The 22430-nt window shown below is 38.4% G+C and overlaps 3 protein-coding genes and 1 pseudogene across 4 annotated transcripts; 2 read left to right on the forward strand and 2 right to left on the reverse strand.

Moving 5' to 3' along the window:
* The first annotated feature begins 3372 nt into the window (after positions 1–3372).
* Positions 3373–4108, forward strand: LOC114821529 (putative ripening-related protein 1). The gene has a single exon (XM_029094040.2). It carries the CDS (start codon positions 3418–3420, stop codon positions 3982–3984), a length of 567 nt encoding a protein of 188 aa, XP_028949873.1. The 5' UTR covers positions 3373–3417; the 3' UTR covers positions 3985–4108.
* Positions 4109–5448: 1340 nt separating this feature from the next.
* On the forward strand, positions 5449–6018 carry LOC114821545 (kiwellin-1-like; annotated as a pseudogene).
* Positions 6019–7102: 1084 nt separating this feature from the next.
* LOC114821533 (AT-hook motif nuclear-localized protein 9-like) lies at positions 7103–11646 on the reverse strand. Of its 2 annotated transcripts, none has more exons than XM_029094069.2 (6): positions 10921–11646; positions 9940–10470; positions 9322–9389; positions 8625–8756; positions 7903–8064; positions 7103–7530 (listed from the first exon to the last, which is right to left on the reverse strand). In XM_029094069.2, the coding sequence occupies exons 2-6, from the start codon at positions 10358–10360 to the stop codon at positions 7300–7302; spliced, it is 1014 nt and encodes a 337-aa protein (XP_028949902.1). In that variant the 5' UTR covers positions 10361–10470; positions 10921–11646; the 3' UTR covers positions 7103–7299. The 2 variants fall into 2 exon arrangements, with proteins under 2 accessions (XP_028949902.1, XP_028949930.1); XM_029094097.2 differs by having other exon boundaries at positions 9940–10433; positions 10921–11512.
* Positions 11647–16416: 4770 nt separating this feature from the next.
* LOC139197609 (uncharacterized) lies at positions 16417–20588 on the reverse strand. Its single transcript, XM_070825453.1, has 12 exons — positions 20366–20588; positions 19954–20029; positions 19402–19776; positions 19230–19335; positions 18802–18921; positions 18600–18693; positions 18147–18296; positions 17866–17933; positions 17668–17730; positions 17368–17541; positions 17099–17232; positions 16417–16804 (listed from the first exon to the last, which is right to left on the reverse strand). Exons 1-12 carry the CDS (start codon positions 20586–20588, stop codon positions 16417–16419), a joined length of 1971 nt encoding a protein of 656 aa, XP_070681554.1.
* Positions 20589–22430: the final 1842 nt, after the last annotated feature.

Consider the following 22430-nt stretch of genomic DNA (forward strand, 5'->3'; position numbering starts at 1 on the left):
CGCCTTCTCCAACAAATTATATCACGGAAACTAACAAATACGAAACAAAATCCAAGCAAAAGCTTGAACATATGAACAAAAAGTGCGAATTACACTCCACCCAAGGAGCTTAAGTACTAACACTAGCAAAAGACTTATCAAACGGCTTCTTTTTGCCCTTGAGTTTAGGGCAATCTACTTTCCAACAACCCTCCTTATAATAGTAGCTACAAGTGTTCTTTCCAAGTTTTCCCTTTCCTTACTCCATCCTTGAACTACCAAAGCTTCATATTGTGAATCAGACACTTTATTCTTTAGCTTTTTAGAAGCGGCTTTAACATCTTCCAAACTAAGACTTTCTCTACCAAATAGCATGGTATCAACAAAGTGTTCATACGAATGAGATAAAGAACACAACAAAGTTATTGCATAATCCTCATCACTAAATTGGTCGTCCACACTTTTCAAATCCATCATAAGTTTATTGAATTCATCAACATGCTTATGAATTAACGTACCTTCATCCAAACGAAGAGTATGCAAACTTTTCTTCAAATACTACCGTTTAGCAAGAGATTCGGCCATATACAAGCTCTCCAATTTGAGCCACAACTCCGGTGCAGATTTGACATTACCAACTTCAAGCAAGACTTCATTAGATAAAGTCAGAAGGATTGCTCCAAATGCCCACTCCATAACGTCTTCTTTTTCCTCATCAGTCCACGAGTTTGGCAAGGCCTTCACACCCTTTAGCGTTTTCAAAATCCCTTGTTGAACTAACAAAGCATGCATCTTCAATTGCCAAATAACAAAGTCATTGCCATCAAACTTTTCAATATCAACTTTCACCGACGACACAAAAGGCTTCATAAGTGATTGCCAAGCAAAACCCAAGCAGAAACCTGGCTCTGATACCACTTATTGTACTTTTATGCGCAAACGGAAACGAATTCTAACAAAGTGCCAATATCAACGTCGTAAGTGAAAGTTAAAACAAAAAAATCTCAAACTAACACAAGAGATTTATGTGGTTTGGTGTAAAGCCTGCATCCACGGGTGAAGCACGGCGAGTGAATTTCACTAAACAAACGGAGATTATAAAAGAGTGTATAAACTCTCATAACCCAAATCCCACAAATTATAAACCCTAAACCAAATGAGTAGAGATCCCAAAACTAACGAAGCAGATTCTCCCAAATTGCTCTCTAACTCCCAAATTGACTCGCACCAAATTGCCACAAGAATAACTCATACAACATTCACTAACCTAAGGTCATATTTATAGTGCATAGGACTTAGGTTACAATAAGAATCCTAATAGGAAGTAAATCCAAATCCTAATCAAGTAGCTAATTAACAAAATCTCTCCACCACTAAGAAGTCAAAATCCAAACCCAAATAGGACACCAAAACCAAATAGGTAACACAAACCTAATTTTTTGCATCATCCTAATTTTGAGTCGTAAAACCCAACAAGAGCTTCTAAAAACTGACAAAAAAAGGAGCTTTCTATGGTGGTTCTGCAACTGAAAAAGGTAAGGGGTGAACAAACTAGGTTTTGCTTTTGAGTTCTGATTTGAGTGTGTTGAGAGAGTTCTCTACTTGCATCCCTTGCTGCTTGTATAGCCTTCATTAGCCCGAGTGTCCAAGCTTTCCCTTTTGGTGGTGGCTTATAGAGCTAGGTGGGTCATCACTTGCTTTTGTTATTTACCTACTTATGTCATAGAAAAGTACTTTTGCTGAGGGTGAGCTGCCATCTATACCTTGTCACTTTCATTATAGGCTTGCTGCCTATTTAGTTGCCAAGAATGATATTTAAATCCTTCATGGGCTACCGCCTCTTCCAGCCCAATCACAAAAAGACCTTTGCACTCCTGGACTCTATTACATTGAGCCCAATATTAAATATCCACCCAAACAAAAGGTCATTAAGATAGAACATCTTGGTACTTTCAGTATGATAGCAAACCCTTTGACAAAGGCCCAACATGTTACAGCCTTCCAAAGACATGTCACAAGCATGGGTTTGCTACCATGCCTTGATCACGTTTGAATGTGGGAGTGAGGTATGATATCCTTACTCATATTAATGATTCATATTTATGCTTTGATGTAGTTTCAAACATCGTTACAGATATGTACAGTATGCATTTTTTGTTACTTCATGATTTTCATGAAAGGTTTGGTAATGCAGAAGCAATAAAGGATATAGAAATGTATTAAAGGAGACCAAATGTGGGAGCAATGCTGGTAGCCTAGTACCATTGAAGCTCTCTAATGAAGTTCCCTAGTTTACAATGCCAGCAATTGTCTTGGTCAGTTTGTAATTTTGCAGTACTTATACACCATTTCTTATATAATGTTTTCTTGAGTTTAACTAATAAGTTTGTGGTTAATTGTAAGAGTCATTATGATTAACATAAGTCAGTGGTCACCTTGTTTATCTTGACATATGTTTCATATATGGTTTGATTATACTCATGAGTTGTTGAGTTCTATTATTTCCTTTATTTTTGTAATTTACCATGACTAAATTACTACAAGTTCAACATCAATCTTCATTTGTTTTCTACAATATACCCAAAACTATGGTTTATTATAAATATCACTGTGAAAAAAGAAAAAAAAAGGTATAGCCCAACGGCTGCACGTGCTCCATGTTATCCAAATTTGTGTTGCCCACTTATATGGCTTGAAAAATCATCACATGCACATGACGGGGCATTTGGGAGTATGAATCTCACATCAAGAGAAAGAAGGGACGGTACATGTGCGTATAAAGTAACGGACTTAGTCCCCATTGCCAAGTGATTTTATTGTCGAACTCCAACCTCCTTCAGAAACAAGCTTGACAGGTTAAAAATGCTACGTGCCGGTTTCAGATTTCCAATTTGCCAGTTGAAAACTTCTTGATTTTTCTATTCCAGTTAAAAAATTTGTGTTAGTTTCTAAGTTAGTTTTCTGTCTTGTGGACTAAAGGTTTGTTTCGGATTTGTTTCCTACATTCTCCTCCAAGAAGAATTAAAGTATTCCTAGTGCATGTGAGTCTTGTGAGATTAACAAAGAATTCTGAAATTTAACCCTAAAACTTTTATTTTTTAGAAAATGCACATAATTAAACAGGATTTGGAAACTTTGAATACTTTAGTATGTTCCTCCAAAATTATTTTTACGTTGCCGTTATGTTGATGGAGTGTGTATATATATATTATACTATATTGAATTTGAAAAGTGTTGCGTCCTGGCAAAACCAAGTTGTAAAGAAACTAATTAGCTTTCTTTAGTGTCAGAATGTAATTTTGTCAATATTCAGCAAACATCCAAGGATAATATGGTTCGAAAGTTCCTATATATACCCACCCACAATTTCTTTTATGCATCAAACCAAGCATATTCATCACAAGAGCACAACTAGAGAGATAGAGAGAAACAGAGAAAATGAAGAGTTTCATTTCCAAATCGTCCATTGTCCTACTAGTAATTCTTCTTTCGGCAATATGCTTGGTCGCTGAAGCTCAACAATGTCGTCCAAGCGGCAAAATCAGAGGAAGGAAGGCTCCGCCTGGACAATGCAACCAGGAAAATGATTCTGATTGTTGTAAGCCGGGCAAAATGTACCCAACCTACACATGTTCACCGCCATTGTCTGGAAGCACCAAGGCCACCCTCACCATTAACAGTTTCGAGAAAGGTGGAGATGGTGGCGGTCCATCAGAATGTGACAATCAATACCACAATGACAACACACCAGTTGTGGCACTGTCCACTGGATGGTATAGCAACGGAGATAGGTGCCATAAACAAATCAGAATTAATGGTAACGGACGTAGCGTGTTGGCCATGGTGGTGGATGAATGTGACTCCACTGAAGGATGTGATGCAGATCATGATTACCAACCTCCTTGTCCTAACAACATTGTTGATGCCTCAAAAGCTGTTTGGAAGGCCTTGGGTGTGCCTGAAGACCAATGGGGCGGCCTGGATATCACTTGGTCCGAAGCTTAGTTACATTAATTAATTTCCGTCTTGCTTGTTGCATTGCGTGTATGGCTGTTGTGGATTGTGTTCTATAATATGTTACAAGTACTATACTATTCAAGAAGTCAATATATTTAAACTGTTTTTCTTATACTTTGTCTATTGTAAATTATAAAGTAATATTAAATAATCATATACATATCACTCGACTTCTGTTTTGTTTTAGTTCGTTATCTAGGTCTTATATCATACCTTCAAGCAGCTGTTCTTTTTGGTTTTTCTTTCTTTCATGTCAAGGCATACTTGCCTTCTTATTACAAGAGGTTAAAAAATGTGAGAATGTGATGGTAAAAGAGTTTCACATTGGTGAAGGGAGATACCTTAGAAGAACTTATAAGAGGTTGGGGTACTCCCCATATTGCCAATTGGTTTTTATGGTGGAAACTCATTTCTTCATGATATCAGAGTAGATTGCCTCACGTGTCAAGCCAAATGGCCACACATGCTCCACGACACCCCATTGTGTTGTTCACATGGAAGGCTTGAAATTCACCACACGTGAGATGACGTGTTGAGAATGAATCACACATTGATGGGGAAGGGACCTTGCATGGCCTTATAAGAAAAAATATATATGTTATTGGACCCGTGGACCCGATCCGAATCGGCCCGTTTCAAACGGGCTAAGTTAGGTCCGGTTCCAAATTTAAAATTTTCATTATCCAACCCGGCCCGCCCCGTTGCAATTTAAAATGGATCCGGTCCCGTTCCTCCAAATTTAGGCCCAACCCGACCCATGCCCACCCCTAGATGATTGTACACGAATAACTTGGCTTTATGTCCTAAAATAAAAGTGAGGTTTCACGCCATGAAAAGTGAGGTTTTCAGCAAATTATGTTTGACAGTTCATGAAGCCTTGCAAAAAACTGGAGCTTCATCCTCTGAACAATGGCAAACCTGAACAAACAACTAAGATTGTAATTTTCATTTCTCTTCGTAAATACGTGAAGTGATCTTGCGTTCCCCTTTTCTCAGTGTACTCCTCCCTTTTTTTTTTTTTTTGTTCCTTCTAATCTTTGGATTGAATAAATCAAAGAGAGTCAAGTGACTAAAACAAGGATTGCAGAAAAGAAAATGTGGGAGTGTGACAATCACTACCAGACAATATCAACTCTTATTACAATATTGTTCGGAACCATATTAACAGTCATCATTATGTGAAGAATAGTCCAAACAATTAAACACTATTATAGTCATAGCAGTAAATGGGTTCAAAGATTTGTTTTAGCTCTAATTAATTAAGATTTTGATGCTTAAAATGATTCCGTTACGTTTTTGGAGTCTAATACATAACAGCGTAGCAAATCATATGTTGAAGTTTGATTGTTATTTTGGTAATAGGGAATTGCTATATATGCTACCCTCAAACGCTGTTATGCATCAACCATATCCCACACAACAACTCTAGAGAGAGAGAGAAACAGAAAGAAAATGAAGTTAGCGATTCTCTCAAAAGGGTCCATTGTTCTACTAGTCGTTCTCCTTTCAGCAATTTGCTTGCTCACTGAAGCTCAACAATGTCGTCCAAGCGGCAGAATTAGAGGAAGGAAGGCCCCTCCTGGACATTAATGCAACCAGGAGAATGACTCTGATTGCTGTAAGGCCGGAAAAATGTACACAACCTACACATGTTCACCACCACTGTCCGGCAGAACCAAGGCCTACCTCACTCTTAACAGTTTCGAGAAAAATGGTGATGGAGGCGGTTCATCAGAATGTGACAACAAGTACCACAATGATAACACACCAGTTGTTGCATTGTCGACTGGATGGTACAACCATGGAGGAAGGTGCCGTAACATCACCATTAGTGGTAACGGGCGCAGTGTGGTGGCTATGGTGGTGGATGAGTGTGACTCTACTGAGGAATGTGATGCAGATCATGACTACCAACCTCCTTGTCCAAACAACATCGTTGACGCCTCAAAAGCTGTCTGGAAAGCCTTGGGTGTACCCAAGGACAACTGGGGAGGATTAGATATTACATGGTCCGATGCTTAGTTAAATTAGTTTGATGTGTCTAGCTAGCTAGCTTGTTGCATTATGTCTATCTGTGTGTAATGTGTTGTGTAAAATGTTATGTATATTATAGACGTCAATATATAGCAATGACTTCTGGTTTTGTGAACATACCAAATCGTGTACTACCTTATCTTGTTTACGGGAAAGTACGAAACATGGACTTGTATATATAGATATACAACCCTCAAATGCTTTGATAAATCAAACGCTTCCCACACGAGCACAAGTAAACGACAACAAACGGTTGCGGCATTGCCAACTGGATGGTCGAACAATGGAGGAAGGTGCCTTCACAACATCACCATTAGCGGTAACCAGCGCAGTGTGGTGGCCATGGTTGTGGATGAGTGTGACCCGACTGCGGGATATCTGACTTCGATCATGACTACCAACCACCGTGTGCTAACAACATTGTTGACGCCTCAAAGGTTGTTTGGAAAGCATTGGGCGTTGCTCAGAAACAATAGGGTGGCTTAGATATCACATGGTCCGAGACTCCGATGCTTAGTTACTTTTTGTAGCTGTCTACCTAGGTTCATTTGTTCTTATCTATTTCTTCTGTTCTGTCTTATGTCTGTGGTGCACGTGTTTCTGTTTTTCAACCTGTTCCTGTCTGTTTTCTTAGATCGGCAAAAAGCATAACCAATGTTGGGAAAAAGTGGTTTCATCTTTTCTCCGTCGGTGGCCAAAATTTTAGAAAACACATGAAAAGGTAGAAAGGTGAATAGAGGGAATGAAAAACAACACAGAAGAAAAGGTCTATCAACGTAACATGTCAAACTCAAGAAATTTAATCATTGTTCATCCTGATTGAATCAGAAAAGTAAACTTTAGTTACGGAAATGAGAAGATCAACGTAGATCAATGTAAACGTTCCTTCACTACATGAAGCATAAACACTCTGTTGATCAAGAATGTGTGATCCTAATTTACAAGCACGTATGCCAATGCAGGAAAGAAACTTCGATCTGAATCTTGTTTTTATATCGTCAAAGAATAAAAGTTACTATACCTACAGATGAAAGTGAATTGAAATAATCGAAACTACGAATGGGATGAATGCTCAATTTCAAACTAAATTTTGATTAAACTAAATAAATATAGTACATTCCCAATGTCTATCATGGATAAATGAAGTTAGAATCATCGAAGCCCACAATCATCTGGCTTCTGTTTTCCGTCATCGATGCTTCAAAGAAAAATAAATGTAACTAGCAATGAAACTGAAATTTACACACAATGAACATGTAAACGAAATAGTTACCCTCGCATCAAATCAATGTCAACATGACTGTTATGCATATCCAGTGGCTGTGATGCCTGCCACGCGGCCAATGAAGCACTTTGGCTAAGACTTTGATCTGGTTGAATGCTGTTTAGTGCAACTGAATTGTCAACCGTCTCATGTTCCAAGTCTGTGACACCTTCTACAGCTTCCTTTTTCTTGTTCTTTGTCTTCAAACCACCCCATGTGAAGCTACCTAATATCACCTGGAATCATTCACCATGTGTTTCAGCCTCAAATTTAACAAAGGAGGCGAAGGAAGAAAAATGGTAACTCTTATAAGACATTTTCTCGTCTATTTATGTCTACTCCTATTGTTCAGACGACCAACGTGATGTTTTTTGTGGCAGTAGTAATAGCTAAAAATTATGCTGGCATGTTCCTGTTCTGGTGAAGTCACTACTCTATCTGAAGACCATTTACGGTCATGTCATAGTAACAATACTTGTAAAGAAAACAGCACTAACCCCATAAAATTCTTTTCCCGTTGACAATATTAACTACCAATTGATAGGGATGAAAAAGATTTACTGAGCAAACACAAGAACCGAAAGCAAAAGCAATGAACAAGTTACTACCTGAACAGGGGTTGCTGCAATAAGCATCCCTCCTACTCCACCACCAATGACACGACCATCAGGACTAGCAAGGGAGACGCTCAGACCGCCACTTCTGTTTCGGGAGCTACCAATTTCATTGAGCAAGTAAGAACCTGAGAGACATATAATCTCAAACCGTCCCTAAAGAAGTCGCAATCCACAAGAAAAAAAACTGTTTATTATTATCAGTAAAAAAGAAAAAAGAAGTTTCAAAGAAGAAAGAACAGTCAAACATTTTAACTAAAAAGAAAACAGAAGGATAATATGTAGAGCAACATACATAAAATGTGTGTCACGCTGTGTATGGTATGCATACAAGCACACAAAAGTCTGTGTGTAGAATTTCTGGACAAAAATTACCACAAACACAACACACGTTGATTTTTTCTGCAACCTATATTTTCTAAGCTGAATTTTACGATGGCTAACATATATACGAATGGCCTTCGCATTTGCCTCGGATAAACGCCAAGCATCAACCAACCATTCATGAGATGGCTCCGAAGTCGATGATACTAACTGGGCTCAGTTTTCAGGCATATCCTCATTCCTCATAGCTACAAACATTACTCACTCCAAATATACAAGAACATTTAAACCTTAGTGATTCTAGAACCTTCAGAAAGATCAAAAGTCTTATTACTCATCTACTAGACAGCTCATAACTTTGCAAGAATTGGCATATCACAAAGTGTTCATACCTCATATGTGACTGTACCCCCAGAAGTTGAGGGCTGACGAAGTGTCACAGTAGAGACGGCACCATTAGCTGACAAGATGCACACAGCTCTTGGCCCTTGCTGTGAAAACGCCATTATTTTTGTTGCAACGTCCTGCAAGAAAAGATAAAAAGGATTCAAGGCCTAAAGGAACTTCTCTCATTTGAGTAATGCAAGAATTCAATTGATAGTAGTAATAAAAAAATAACAATCACACCAGCGAAAATGATGAACCTTAATTTTTATCCCTTTTTCCCATCAGATTTAGAATTAATTTCGTACAAGTAATGATCGTCATAGTACTTTGGTAGTTCAGAACTCTTTTGAAACTTTGCTTGTCATAGGCTATATTGAAGCCAACCACATAAAAATGGCTACTCTGAACCTACCAAACTCAGGCAGACTCACAAGTATGGCTAATTTGGGTAAATACTATCCATCTACACAATTACTTATACGTAATAATCTAGAGGTATTATGTCTACATAATTAAGCCAACACATGACTCATGAATCAGGCCTCATCAAGCTCGGGATTCAGGACCACTCAATTCGGTTGCAGACCTAATCAGAATCCATGACACCATATCTTGCTAACCGTACTCTTAATGGAAAAAGAATTGAAGATTCATGCATATGTGAATAAATATATATATGTTTGGTGAGATATTAGGGCATACTTCTCCCACTGCAATGCTGATAATATGTGGAGTAAAACCTATCCCAGCCGAACCAGACAGCAATCCGCCTAGCAAAACAATCAACCATTTGCAACATCATTCTCATAACAAAAAGTTTCAATGCAGGGCAAGAAGCATATATTTAAACCATCTATGTAATACGAATCAACTTATTAAAAATGTGGCTGCTTTGCTACATTTATGTTTAAAATCAGCCGGTATAATTCCACATTTTAATGCCCTTGCGTATGTACCAAATGCATCAAAAATTACCAAAATTCTGTTTTGCCGTTAGAATCATCATGTCTGCCATATGTTGCAATAGTTTTGAGACAGTTTACATGAAAGTGGTGGGAATGTCAGTATATTTACTTCTGATACAATCATACAAGCATTTGAGTTATAGGCAAGGATTTCAGAACGCAACTAATCCCAGATAGTCATAGATTGTGAACTTTTAAAAGCAGATTATGTGACAATGTAAAAAGATGCATTACAATATTTAGGCTACTCTAACTCAGCAAACTTTTCTGAGGTTTCTTTTCACTTAAACGAATCAACAACATAAAATAAATAATTTCTTCAACAAGATATGGCAATACAGAAAATAAATTTTACCAAGAGATGCTAATTGTTGCTTCTTCCCAGACCCTGGTGGCCGCCCTCTACCTCGTTTTGGGCTTGATGATACCGTACCAGGATTAGCAGATGCTGCAGGAGACAATGCCAATGAAACAGTCCCATCAGGTCCATATTTTCGAGGCCTTCCTCTTTTCCTTTTCAAAGATTCGCCTGGTGGTGCCACAGTTGGTGCACCCACATTGACACCATGGTATGAAATAGCTGAAGAAGGCTCTACCGGCAATGTTGACCCAATGTTAGTTCCTCCAATATTAGATTGAAATGCTATATTTGGATTAGATAAGGGATGAATGCCTGGCGATCCATGTAATCCAGACAGTGTTCCGGACCCAGTTATTCCTCTAGATGTAAAGTAAGAGGCTGACCCCGACAATGCCATAGGGTCCCTACGATCCATGCATTTATTTCGGTTATCTTTCAAAGGCAATTTTGAAGCCCCAACTTTGCAACTCAATGCAAAATGCCCCCTCCTGCTCTAATACTCACTATTCAGTTCTAGGACAAGCTCTACAGAAACACAAAATTCAGCAGAATGTGAACCCAATTTGCACATACTAGACAATGTTTCTTCAAGGTATCGAAAATTTGAATGCCGAATATTAACACTGAATTACTACAAGATATACATTGGTTACAAAAAATGCAACATTTAACATCTTTTCAGGATTTGAGCATAACAAAACCAATAAATTGGTATCGAATTTCACAGATGAAGCATCTAAACTAGATTTGGAATTTAAAAACCATAACAAAAGAAGAAGAAAACCAACTTCCTAGAATTTCGTAAACAAAACAAAAGCTATGATATTTATATAAAATTGTAACTAAAATTAGAGCAAAAGCCACAAAACTTATAGCAACCAAGAAAGCAAGAGAGAAAAGAAAGTTCAGAATTCAAAGGCAAATAATAATTAAGTTTGAGAAAAGACAAAGATGGAAGCTACTTTTACAGCTTACCAAACCAAGGGAAACAACAAAAAGGCTTCATGCTTAAGGGAAAGAGCAAGAGAGACTGGAAGGAAACAGGTCCACTGTCACCAACTCATTATAAAGCCTTAGACACCAAGCATCTTCAAAGGCAACCCCATAACCATATGCATCCAATCCTAAGCTCTAATCTTTCAAACTCCAATAATTCCAAAAACCACTCTTCAGAAACTTATATTTTAAAAAGGCCACAACTTTGAGTCAATGCCAGTGTTTAAGCACAAACCCAGTTTTTGTTTTGGCACCTCAAAGTGGAGAATGCAAATGAAAAGATAACCCAAGTCAAAAAGACACGGAGAGAGAGAGAGAGTCAAAGTGGCATTTTTTTCAAAGAGGTTGAGAGGTCAGATTTTGTTGAAGAAGTTTGAATTGTGTAGGGGAGAAAGAGATAGAGAGAGAGAGAGAGAGATTTTTGAAGGGGCATTAAAGATCGAACTGTTTTTTGGGAAATGCAGGAAGGAGGTCATTTGGTGAGTGAGATAGAGAGAGGGGTATTTACTACTGGGTCTAGCACAAGTCCTTATCTGAATGCATTTCTCTAGGATGTAGTTCACTCTCTCTCTCCTCCTCTCCCTCTTCCTCTGAGAAAAGCCGTTTATCTTTCTCTGTTCAAAAGCACTACTCTGTGTGTGGCACAAGTGGAAGTGGGTCCTTTGCTTTGCTTTTGCTTCCTTTCCCTTGTTGGACCATTCATGGGATAGAGTTTGAGAAGCAAACAAAAACTTACAGAAAAAGCACTTTTTCTTTGGATAATACCGATTTTTTATTTATTATTTTCCTGGGATTTTCTTTAATTTTGGATATGTATGAACTCTTTGAGGTTGGGTTTGTGAGGAAGTCTATCCAACGCGCAAGTTAGTGATAAATGACGGTGGCACATAAAATTTTCTATACATGAAAATGTTACACGCAACTTAGTTTTTGAGTAAATTGTGTTTATTTTGGTTTTGTTTTAACCAAAAAAAAAAAGTTATGGTTTAAAATTATGTAGAATCGTAATGAATTCATTTGTGAAAAGTAAAAACTAATCTAAACCGACCACTAACAATAGTATAAAAATGATTTTATACATCTTGGTTTAATCATTCTCATTGTTTTAGTTTAATAACCATAAATAAAGATAGGCGTGACGAAAAATGGTGTTTGAAAATCAATTTCTTATTATTATTTATATGTATTACTTTACACAAGTAATTTCTTATTGGCTAATAACTAGGTAAGGATGTTGAATCTGATGATTGATGAAATATTGAAGTTGTTGATTTTTGAGTTGTAACTATATTTATTACTAAGAGGCGTTTTGATAACCTTTGTTTTCAGTATTTATATTTTAGTTATCAAACAAGTTTTCAATTATCAATTAAAAAAATTAAAAACTAAAAATGAAAACAAAATTGTTATCAAATTGCCCATAAATTTTGAATTTTAATGACATGTACCATGAATTTGGTGTACTAAAAATGAAAATATAGGCAACAAATAATGATATTTTAAGAGAAAATTGTAGCAATGGTTCATCAATTTTAACCTAATTTGAGCAATGGTTCCTCAACTAAAAATTCATAATCATCGGTCCTTTAACTCATCAAAACGTGCATCTATAGTCCTTTTCATCAACTCCGTCAGAATTCCATCAAAATAACTCATGTTGGAAGGATTATTGCTACAATTGGGTTAAAGTAGAGGGACAATTGCTCCAACTAGGTTAAAGTTGAGGGACCATTGCTACAATTTTTTCATTTGGTTTTCCATGTTTGCCCCTTGATACAACCTCATGTGTGTGGCACGTGATATTTTGACGAAAATTCTAACAAAGTTGACAAAAATGATCATAACTACACGTTTTAATGAGTTAAGGGAATACTAGATATGAATTTTTAGTTGAGGCACTATTACTCTAATTGGATTAAAGTTGAGGGACCATTGCTACAATTTCGTCATATTTTAATTGTTGTAATTCCTCTAAAATGCTGAAAAAATGAAACTGAAGAAATAATTGAGTTTAGACCTAATCCACTAGAACAAAACCGTTCAACATTAATTTAGTTTGGTTCGGTTTGGTTTTCTTAAAAACCTTAGTCAAAATCAAACCGAATCAAAAATTTAACACTGTATAATCGATTTAGTTATGATTTTGACGTGAAACTCATCCAATCTGAAAAGTCTCAACTGGTACATTATATCATATGCATCACCAATCTTTGGGGCCAGCGCGTGAGATGTATTAAAAGACCAAGTACAAAGGTGACCTCACAGGAAATGGGTTTGGTCCCCGGCCGCGTAGAGGGCGACTGTGCATGTGTGATGCTCATCTCTCTCACCTCACCACTATCCATGCCCGACGGTGGCCCATGCAACAAGGAGAAAATATCTACACAGGACTACTGATGGCACAAACCAATACATGTAGGACAATGCAGGCTGGAGACCTTTCCTGTAAAGTTAATGTACGTTGAAGCCTTGAAGATTTCTGCATAATGTGTGCACACGCGCGTTTAAGGCTTCATAAGTTCATATACATTGTCGGTTTATTCACTAATGTTTTAACTCTTGGGTTAGCCGATTAAACTTTCATATTATGTTTCTTTGTTTCTTTGTAAATGAGAGGTCTTAGATTCGATTCTCGCCAAAGTTGAATTTGAACAACATTATTGATAGCTTATTGTGAGGCTTAGCCTACTTCCGCACTCTCTTAGCATAGATAAATATCGTTTGTTCAAAAAAAAAAATTGCTGAGCAAGAATGCACCTATATATTTCTCTATGTACCCATCTCTATATATATGTATTATGAAAAAATGTAAACTTGATATGCGTTATTGCTTATTTTCTGACAACTTAAATTTCAAGATTAGCGATTGTCTAACTTTAACGTGGATATATCCACACTAATTCTCTATGTAGACCATGCGATATAATAAACCATATCAATAACATTAAGCAACATAAACTAATATCGAACAAAATTTAAATGATTAACAAATTGAGTTAAATATGGGAAATGCACTTTAAGGCCCCGTTTGGTGGGCAAGACAGGATGAGTTACTTACAATTAAATTGGACTTGCAGCCCAACCAATGTTTTGTGAGAAAAAATTGTAACACGAACGGGATTGGCTACAAATCCGAAATCGAGGCATGTTGGCCGTCACGTGAGGGTGACGTAGCTATGTGCACAGTGTGGAAATGATAAGGATGTAAAGAAAGGTGAATGAATAAAAACCAAGCTAACTAATTTACACTAAGGAAACCTAAGTGCAAATATGGTGTTTAGGTATAATTACACATAATCAGAGCATAAGTAGCCTACGTGCAGTCCAACAGGACGAATACTAATTATACAATACCAAGGGTGGTCCTACATTTGTGATAATCTGTCAAAGCTGCCTTGAATTCCTCGTAAGCCACCAACAAGCACTCCTAACTAGAACCTGGAGGGGCAAAAAACAGAAGGTGTGAGTGGGCAAAAACAAAGTTTTTCAAAACCGTTCATTATCAAAAGTAAATAACCCCTCGCCGTAAAACCTATATAATTCCCAGAAGAATATCATGCATATAAATATATCTCAAAACCATGTTTAAGATAGCAAATCCATAATCATGCCATGTCAAATATCTCAGCAAGGAATTAAGTAAGTCAGGTGAAAAAAATCAATATGAGATGGTACGTCAGTCAGAGTCACCTAATATGACATGTACGGCTGGATCTAGAACTTATCAACTAGTTCTCCGCACACAAGTCGGAACCACCTAAAATGGTATGTATGACAGGCTGGGTGTAAATAAATACGCTCAAATGCTACGGTCACATGAAGGCTGTGCGAAGTATCGCAAGTCATCTACGAGTCGGAACCACCTAAAGTGGTCTGTACGATAGGCTGGCACCTGCCTTGGATCCAAGGTGAGCATGTGGTGCAGGAGGTGAACGATCACGTGAAGGCTATGCCCTTCCTCGGGCGGAGTACTAACACCGAGGTGCAGGATAATAAGATCGAAATATATCTCAGCACTATTATACTTACTACCATCACTATCATCAATATACTCACCTGAAGCTTACCTGAGTGTCCGCAGCATCAAGCAACAATATATATAACCATACTAATGCACAATTAAACATAGAGAGCACTTAACATGGCATTTCAAAATATCAAACCATTTAATTAAGTTTTCTGGGAAAAATACCAAGTGTGTGTGTGTGTGTGTGTGTGTGTATTGAAAACTAAAAGTCCTCTCACAAATATGTGGAAAGGTCGTAACCCCCGAGCCTTGCTTGACTGCGCTCGTCCTCAGGATAGGTCTCAGCTATATGTGAAACAACTATTTAAACATTATTTTTGAGCGCATAAACAAAACTAGGTAATAACTTCTCATACATTGCTCAATTGGGGTGTTTGAATATACCACCGAGGCCTACTCAACCTCAGGAATATCCCCATATTTTAAGAAAAATTTTCTGATCACTCACGTGCCATCACGTGCCGGCCAAGGCACGGCCATACGCGCCGCCACGCGCAGGTACATGCCTGGCACACCAAATGTAATCCCTAACGGCGTTAGGAAATATTTTGTTAATTAATGGAATATACCATTAAATATACCTAACGCCGTTAATCGCCGTTAGGAATATTCCAAAAAAGTTGACGGAGTATTCTCCTTCTTATTTCTTGGTTCGCCGGCGCCATGGTGATCGCCGATTTCTGGAAAAACTTTAAAGCTTCATATCTCACTCATTTTTCAACCAAAATCCTTAAAATTTTCACCAAAATGAAGGTTTCAACGAGTAGAACAAGATCTTACCACTTTGGAGTCCTAACTTCGACGAGAAGTAGTCGGAAAATCCCTCGAAATTCCTGTTAAACCTGTAATCCCACTAATGAGCTTATCCCGATGACCAAATTTAACCAAAACTACTCCAAATCACTAAAGAAATAGAGTAAATACCTTTTTGAGTCTTAGAACCAAAGAAAACCTCGACGATCACATCGGGAAAACAGGACACCTCACCGGAGTTCGATAGTTCTCACAATCCCGATGTCTTTTTCCCGTACAAAGGGTATGGCTCTACTCCTGAGCTTGCATGGAGTATGAAAACAACTACCAAAACCCCAATCTGTGATTAGTGAGTTAGGTTCAAAGTTGTCTGTACGGTTGTACGGAAACGACAAAAAATCTGAGAGGGAAGGAGAGAAAGTCAATGGGAGAGTGTGAAAGTGTGAGTGTGTGGTCCAGGTTTTGTCACCAAACAAAACTAACAAATGTCTTAAGTTCCAAATGCTTAGGAAAATAAAAGGATTGGTCCAAATCCAAAGCTTAAACCACACAACACAACTCAACGATTAAAGGGCATAAAAGTAATCTCCACGCTCTCGAAGATAAAATAATATATACATTCAGGAAGGGCTGTCACAACCTACCCCTTTAAGAAAATTTCGTCCTCGAAATTTCACACATTAACATACAAACCACTAATAACCATAAAATAAGCGTGGATACATTTTCTTCATGCGATCCTCGGTCTCCCAGGTAGCTTCCTCCACTGAGTGATTTCTCCACAAAACGTTCACTAAGCGCACAGTCTTATTCCTCATAACCTTATCTTTCCAGTCCAAAATCGTCACTGACTTTTCATCATAAGTTAAATCTGGATTAATTTCCAATGGTTGAGGAGGTATCACATGTGATGGATCAGAAATATAATGACGAAACATAGAGACATGAAAAACATCATGCACTTTAGATAACTCTGGAGGCAACTCAAGCCTGTAAGCAACTTCACCGACTCGCTCGGTGATTTGATACGGTCCCTTGTACCTAGGACTTAACTTACCCTTTTTTCCAAACCGCACTACACCTCTTCACGGTGATAGCTTCAAAAACACCAAATCACCAACTTCATACACTCGGTCAATGGCATGCTTGTCTGCTAGATTCTTTTGACGATTCTGGGTAGCTTTCAAGTTAAACTTAATTACCTGAATATTCTGAGTAGTCTCCTCTATAATCTCAGGGCCCACTAAAACTCTTTCACCAACCTCTGACCAACACAAAGGTGTACGACAAGACTTGCCATAAAGAGCCTCAAAATGTGCCATACCAACACTCGAATGATAGCTATTATTATATGCAAACTCCATTAAATCTAATCACTGCTGCCAGGCGTCGCCAAACTGTAAGACAGAAGATCTTAGCATATCTTCCAGTGTCTGAATAGTCCTATCTGATTGCCCATCTGTCTGAGGATGATATGCCGCACTATAAAGTAATCTTGAACCAAGAGCCTCCTGAAATGCCACACAGAATTTAGAAGTGAATCTAGGATCCCGATCCGAGATAATACTAACTGGAACCCTATGATACTTAACAATCTCCGATATGAATAATTCAGCTAATCGGCTTAGAGAATATTTCTCCCTTACTGGAACAAAATGCACTGACTTAGTAAGCCGATCAACTATCACCCAAATTCCATCATAACCAATTCGTGTACAAGGAAGCTTGTACACAAAGTCCATAGTAATATCTTCCCACTTCCATTGTGGAACGAGAAGTGGCTGCATCAATCCAAATGGCTTTTTCCTCTCAGCTTTAACCTGCTTACAAATGGCACACCTACTCACGTACTATGCAATTTCTCTTTTCATACCCAGCCAATAATAAAATGGTCGAATGGTATGATACATTTCAATACCCCCAGGATGCATTGCATAAGTCGATACATGTGCTTCATCAAGAATTTCTCTCTTTAACTCTGCATTATTCGACACATACATTCTTCCTTCCTGCATAAGCATGCCATCCGATTATCTAATCCTTAGATCTTTCTTTTTCTCATCATTTCTTTCCTGAATTAATTCCTAGGTTTCCTCATCATCCATCTAAGCCTCGAGCACTCGATCAATTAATATTAGCCTGACCTGAAAAGTAGCAAGTAAAGCTTCATCTTGTTCTTCCACCCCTAACTTCACTCCAGTAGACCTCAAATCTGCAAGAAGACGAACATGACAAGCGTACAAAGCATTAATTCTCGCTTGAGGCTTCCTACTAAGTGCATATGTCACCACATTTGCACGACCAGGGTGATACTCAATCGTGCAATCATAATCATTGAGCAATTCAATCCACCTTCGTTGTCAAAAATTAAGATCCCTCTAAGTGAAAAGATATTGAAGACTTTTATGATATCTAAAAATCTTACATTTTTCACCATAAAGATTATGTCTCCAAATCTTCAGGGCAAAAATGATGGCTGCTAATTCAAGATCATGAGTAGGATAGTTCATCTCATAAGGTTTCAACTGTCTCGAAGCATAAGCAATCACCCTACCATGCTGCATCAACACACAACCTAGACCATTCAAGGAAGCATCACTGTAGATCTCAAAATTACCACTATCATCTGGAAGCGCCAAAACAGGTGCATGAGTGAGACAATACTTCAACTGCTGGAAACTTTGCTTACAGTTATCATCCCACTCAAATTTAACATCCTTCCTAGTTAACCTCGTTAATGGTAAAACAATAACTGAAAAATCTTTAACAAACCGTCTATAATAACCAGCTAGGCCAAGAAAACTCCGTACCTCAGTGACGGTTGGTGGCTACTCCCAATTTTCCACAGCTTCCACTTTCTAAGGGTCCACGAGAATACCTTGAGCTGATATAACATGTCCCAAAAATGCCACTTGATCTAGCCAAAATTGGCATTTGCTAAACTTAACATACAACTGGTGTTCCCTCAATTCCTTCAACACCAAAGTAAGATGTCGAACATGCTCTAATTTAAATTTAGAGTACACCAAAATATCGTCAATAAAGACAATGACAAACCTATCTAAATATTGCTAGAATACTCGATTCATCAAATCCATAAAAGCTGCAGGTGCATTAGGTAACCCAAATGGCATCACAAGAAACTCATAATGACCATAACGAGTCCTAAAAGCTGTCTTAGGGACATCCTCACTTTTAATCTTCAATTGATAATAACCAGACCTCAAATCAATCTTAAAAAACACATAGGCGCCTCGAAGCTGATTAAATAAATCATCTATACGCGACAATGGATAATGGTTTTTAATTGTTACCCGATTCAATTGCCTATAATCAATACATAGCCTCAAAGTCCCGTCTTTCTTCCTCACAAATAAGACTATAGCTCATCATGGTGAAGTATTAGGCTGAATAAAACCTTTATCAACTAATTCCTGCAATTGGATTTTCAATTCCCTTAATTCAGCAGAAGCTATTCGATAATGAGTTAAAGATATATGATCTGTACCTGGAAGTAAATCAATGGTGAACTCCACGTCTCGGTCTGGCGGCAATCCGGTAAATCATCAGGAAATACGTCAGGAAAATGCCTGACCACTCGAACGTTCTCCACACTAGTAGGAGTATTATCATTCAACACCACATGAGTCAAATATCCCTAACAACCTTTCTCTAACAACCTTTTAGCCCTTATGGTAGAAATAACATCATGTCTCACACCACTACGCTCACCCACAAATGTAACCTCAAGTAATCCAAGACGATGTAAAGTAACTGACTTCTCGTAGCAATCTATATTGGCACGATTATAATGTAACCAATATGTGCCCAAAATCACATCAAAATCTACAATATCTAACGAGATGAGATTAGCTGGCATAACTACATCCTCCACTAACACGGGACATCCTGGATGTACACAACTAACATAACTTATCTCCCCTCTAGGCATAGCAAACTCTAAATCATACCCTAGAGGTGTAGGATGAGGTTGTGTCAACTGAGCAAACGTATGAGAAATAACAGAGTGCGTAGCACCATAATCAATTAATACTCTAGCAAAATGACCAAGAATATTCAACGTACCTATGATCAAATCAGGATTATTCTAAGCATCTTGTAGTGTCATGTGGTGAATACGTCATTGGGCTTGCTGTCTTTCTCCACGACCTCTGTTAGCTTGATTACTTCAACCTTGCACATTACGCCCATGGCCTGGCTGATTAGACTACCTCAATGATCCCGCACTACTGGAAGCAACCTCTATGTGCTGGGACTGTCCTCCAGTATACCACTGAGACCCACTAACTGAATAAAGAGGATACGACGTATAGTCTTAGGGATACTGAGGATAATCACTCTGATAATATGGATCATGTGGATACTGATATTGCCTTGCAAAATAAGGAGCTACATCGCCCTGGTAATGATAAGCACATCCACGACCCGTCTAAACATAACCACAAGGTCATGAAACTTGTTGGATCGACACTAGTGTTGGCAAAAAAGGCTGCTGAGGCCTCTACTGATTTTGAGGACAATGCATAGCCCGATGCCCTAATTGACCACAAGTAAAACATCATCTACTACCCTGCTGGCAATCCCCAAAATGTCGATTATTACATCTACGACAAAACGGATTACCAGAACTACCAGAATCTCTCTGCCTTTGAAAACGAGGACCTACAGAAAATCTACCACCTTTCCTTAGACCAATGGAACCCCAACTCCCACTGGAAGAACTGGAACTAGCTCCACCTCTCTTAAAGCTCTGAGTCTTGTGAGGTCCCAAATATGATTGACCTTTACCTTTATCACCTTTCTTTTGATTTCCATCATTTTCTTCCTCCTCAGTCTCGCTAGGCATATTCTCTGAATCTTCAATCCGCAGTAAAATCTCATAAAACTCCTAGTAAGTAGCACAGGGAGTTGTGGTTGCCATAGTACGCCATTTCTTCCGAGTTCCCAACCTGAAACAACGAAGCTTCTCAACCGGATTAGCAGCAACCTCCGGGTGATAACGAGATAAATCAGTAAACCTTCTGCAATACTCATTAGCTGTCATATTTCCCTGTTTTAGGTGTGTGAATTCTTGCTTCTTGCTATCTATATACTTTAGAGGAATGAATCTCTTATGAAATAACTGCTTAAAAACTTCCCAATCAGCAGCTTCCTCTGGTGATAACTGATAAGACTCATGTCTCCACCAAGATGCAGGCTGCTTACCTAAAAACCAGGTAGTCGTCTCAACCCACCTATCCTCCCTAAGATTCCCCTGTCTATGCATCAAACGAAAAGTCTTCTCAAGATGATCAATCCATTTCTCTGCTCCTTCAGAGCCTTCATTACCCATGAAATGATTCAACTTCAAATTATACACAGTCTCCAAATGAGTCCTTTGGGGAGGAAGAAACGAAGACTGAATAACATTAGCTATAGCTTCCCCTAACTGAGCAATATCAGGGAAACTAGGCTCAGCTAAAGGACGTGGCTCTCTACGAGGCGGCATAGTTCTAACAGAAGACACCAAAATAATTAAAATATTCATAAAATATGCAGGACGACCAAACCTAGGCTCTGATACCAAACCAACACACCCCGACCTAAATTGAGGCATGTTGGTTGTCACGTGAGGGTGACGTAGCCATGTGCGCAGTGCGAAAATGATAAAGATGTAAAGGAAGGTGAATGAATAAAAACCAAGCTAACTAATTTACACTAAGGAAACCTAAGTGCAAATATGGTGTTTAGGTATAATTACACATAATTAGAGCATAAGTAGCCTAAGTGCAGTCCAGCAGAACGAATACTAATTATACAATACCAAAGGTGATCCTACATTTGTGATAATCTGTCAGAGCTGCCGTGAATTCCTCGTAAGCCACCAATAAGCACTCCTAACTAGAACCTGGAGGGGCACAAAACAGAAGGTGTGAGTGGGCCAAAACAAAGCTTTTCAAAACTGTTCATTATCAAAAGTAAATAACCCTTCGCCGTAAAACCTATATAATTCCCAGAAGAATATCATGTATATAAATATATCTCAAAACCATGTTTAAGATAGCAAATCCATAATCATGCCATGTCAAATATCTCAGCAAGGAATTAAGTAAGTCAGGTGAAATAAATCAATATGAGATGGTACGTTAGCCGAAGTCACCTAACGTGACCTGTACGGCTGGATCTAGAACTCATCAACTAGTTTTCTGCACACAAGTCGGAACCACCTAAAGTGGTATGTACGACAGGCTGGGTGTAAATAAATACGCTTAAGTGCTACAATCACGTGAAGGCTGTGCGAAGTATCGCAAGTCACCTACGATTCGGAACCACTTAAAGTGGTCTGTACGACAGAATGACACTTGTCTTGGATCCAAGGTGAGCGTATGGTGCGGGAGGTGAACGATCACGTGAAGGCTAGGCCCTGTCCTCGGGCGAAGCACTAACACCGGGGTACAGGATAATAAGCTCAAAATATATCTCAACACTATTATACTCACTACCATCAATATACTCACCTGAAGCTTACCTGAGCGTCCCCAACATCGAGCAACAATATATATATATATATATAATCATACTAATGCATAATTAAACATAGAGAGCACTTGACATGGCATTTCAAAATATCAAACCATTTAATTAAGTTTTCTGGGAAAAATACCAAGTGTGTGTGTATGTGTGTGTGTGTGTGGGGGGGGGGGGGGAA

Source organism: Malus domestica, chromosome 01 (genome assembly GCF_042453785.1).
Source record: "Malus domestica chromosome 01, GDT2T_hap1".
In the NCBI taxonomy this organism is placed as follows: domain Eukaryota; kingdom Viridiplantae; phylum Streptophyta; class Magnoliopsida; order Rosales; family Rosaceae; genus Malus; species Malus domestica.

What these genes read in the sequence shown, in the direction of transcription:
- LOC114821529 (XM_029094040.2), top strand. Translation starts at nt 3,418, where the DNA reads ATGAAGAGTTTCATTTCCAAATCGTCCATTGTCCTACTAGTAATTCTT.
- LOC114821533 (XM_029094069.2), bottom strand. Translation starts at nt 10,360, where the DNA reads ATGGATCGTAGGGACCCTATGGCATTGTCGGGGTCAGCCTCTTACTTT. An exon ending in TCAGCATTGCAGTGGGAGAA is followed by an intron (nt 8,757 to 9,321) that starts GTATGCCCTAAT and finishes CTTTTCTTGCAG; the next exon opens with GACGTTGCAACAAAAATAAT. An exon ending in TTGCAGCAACCCCTGTTCAG is followed by an intron (nt 7,531 to 7,902) that starts GTAGTAACTTGT and finishes GAATGATTCCAG; the next exon opens with GTGATATTAGGTAGCTTCAC.
- LOC139197609 (XM_070825453.1), bottom strand. Translation starts at nt 20,588, where the DNA reads ATGCCTAGCGAGACTGAGGAGGAAGAAAATGATGGAAATCAAAAGAAA. An exon ending in CACCATTGATTTACTTCCAG is followed by an intron (nt 18,922 to 19,229) that starts GTACAGATCATA and finishes TATCAATTGAAG; the next exon opens with ATTAAAAGTGAGGATGTCCC. An exon ending in AGTCAGTGCATTTTGTTCCA is followed by an intron (nt 17,233 to 17,367) that starts GTAAGGGAGAAA and finishes GTGGCATTTCAG; the next exon opens with GAGGCTCTTGGTTCAAGATT.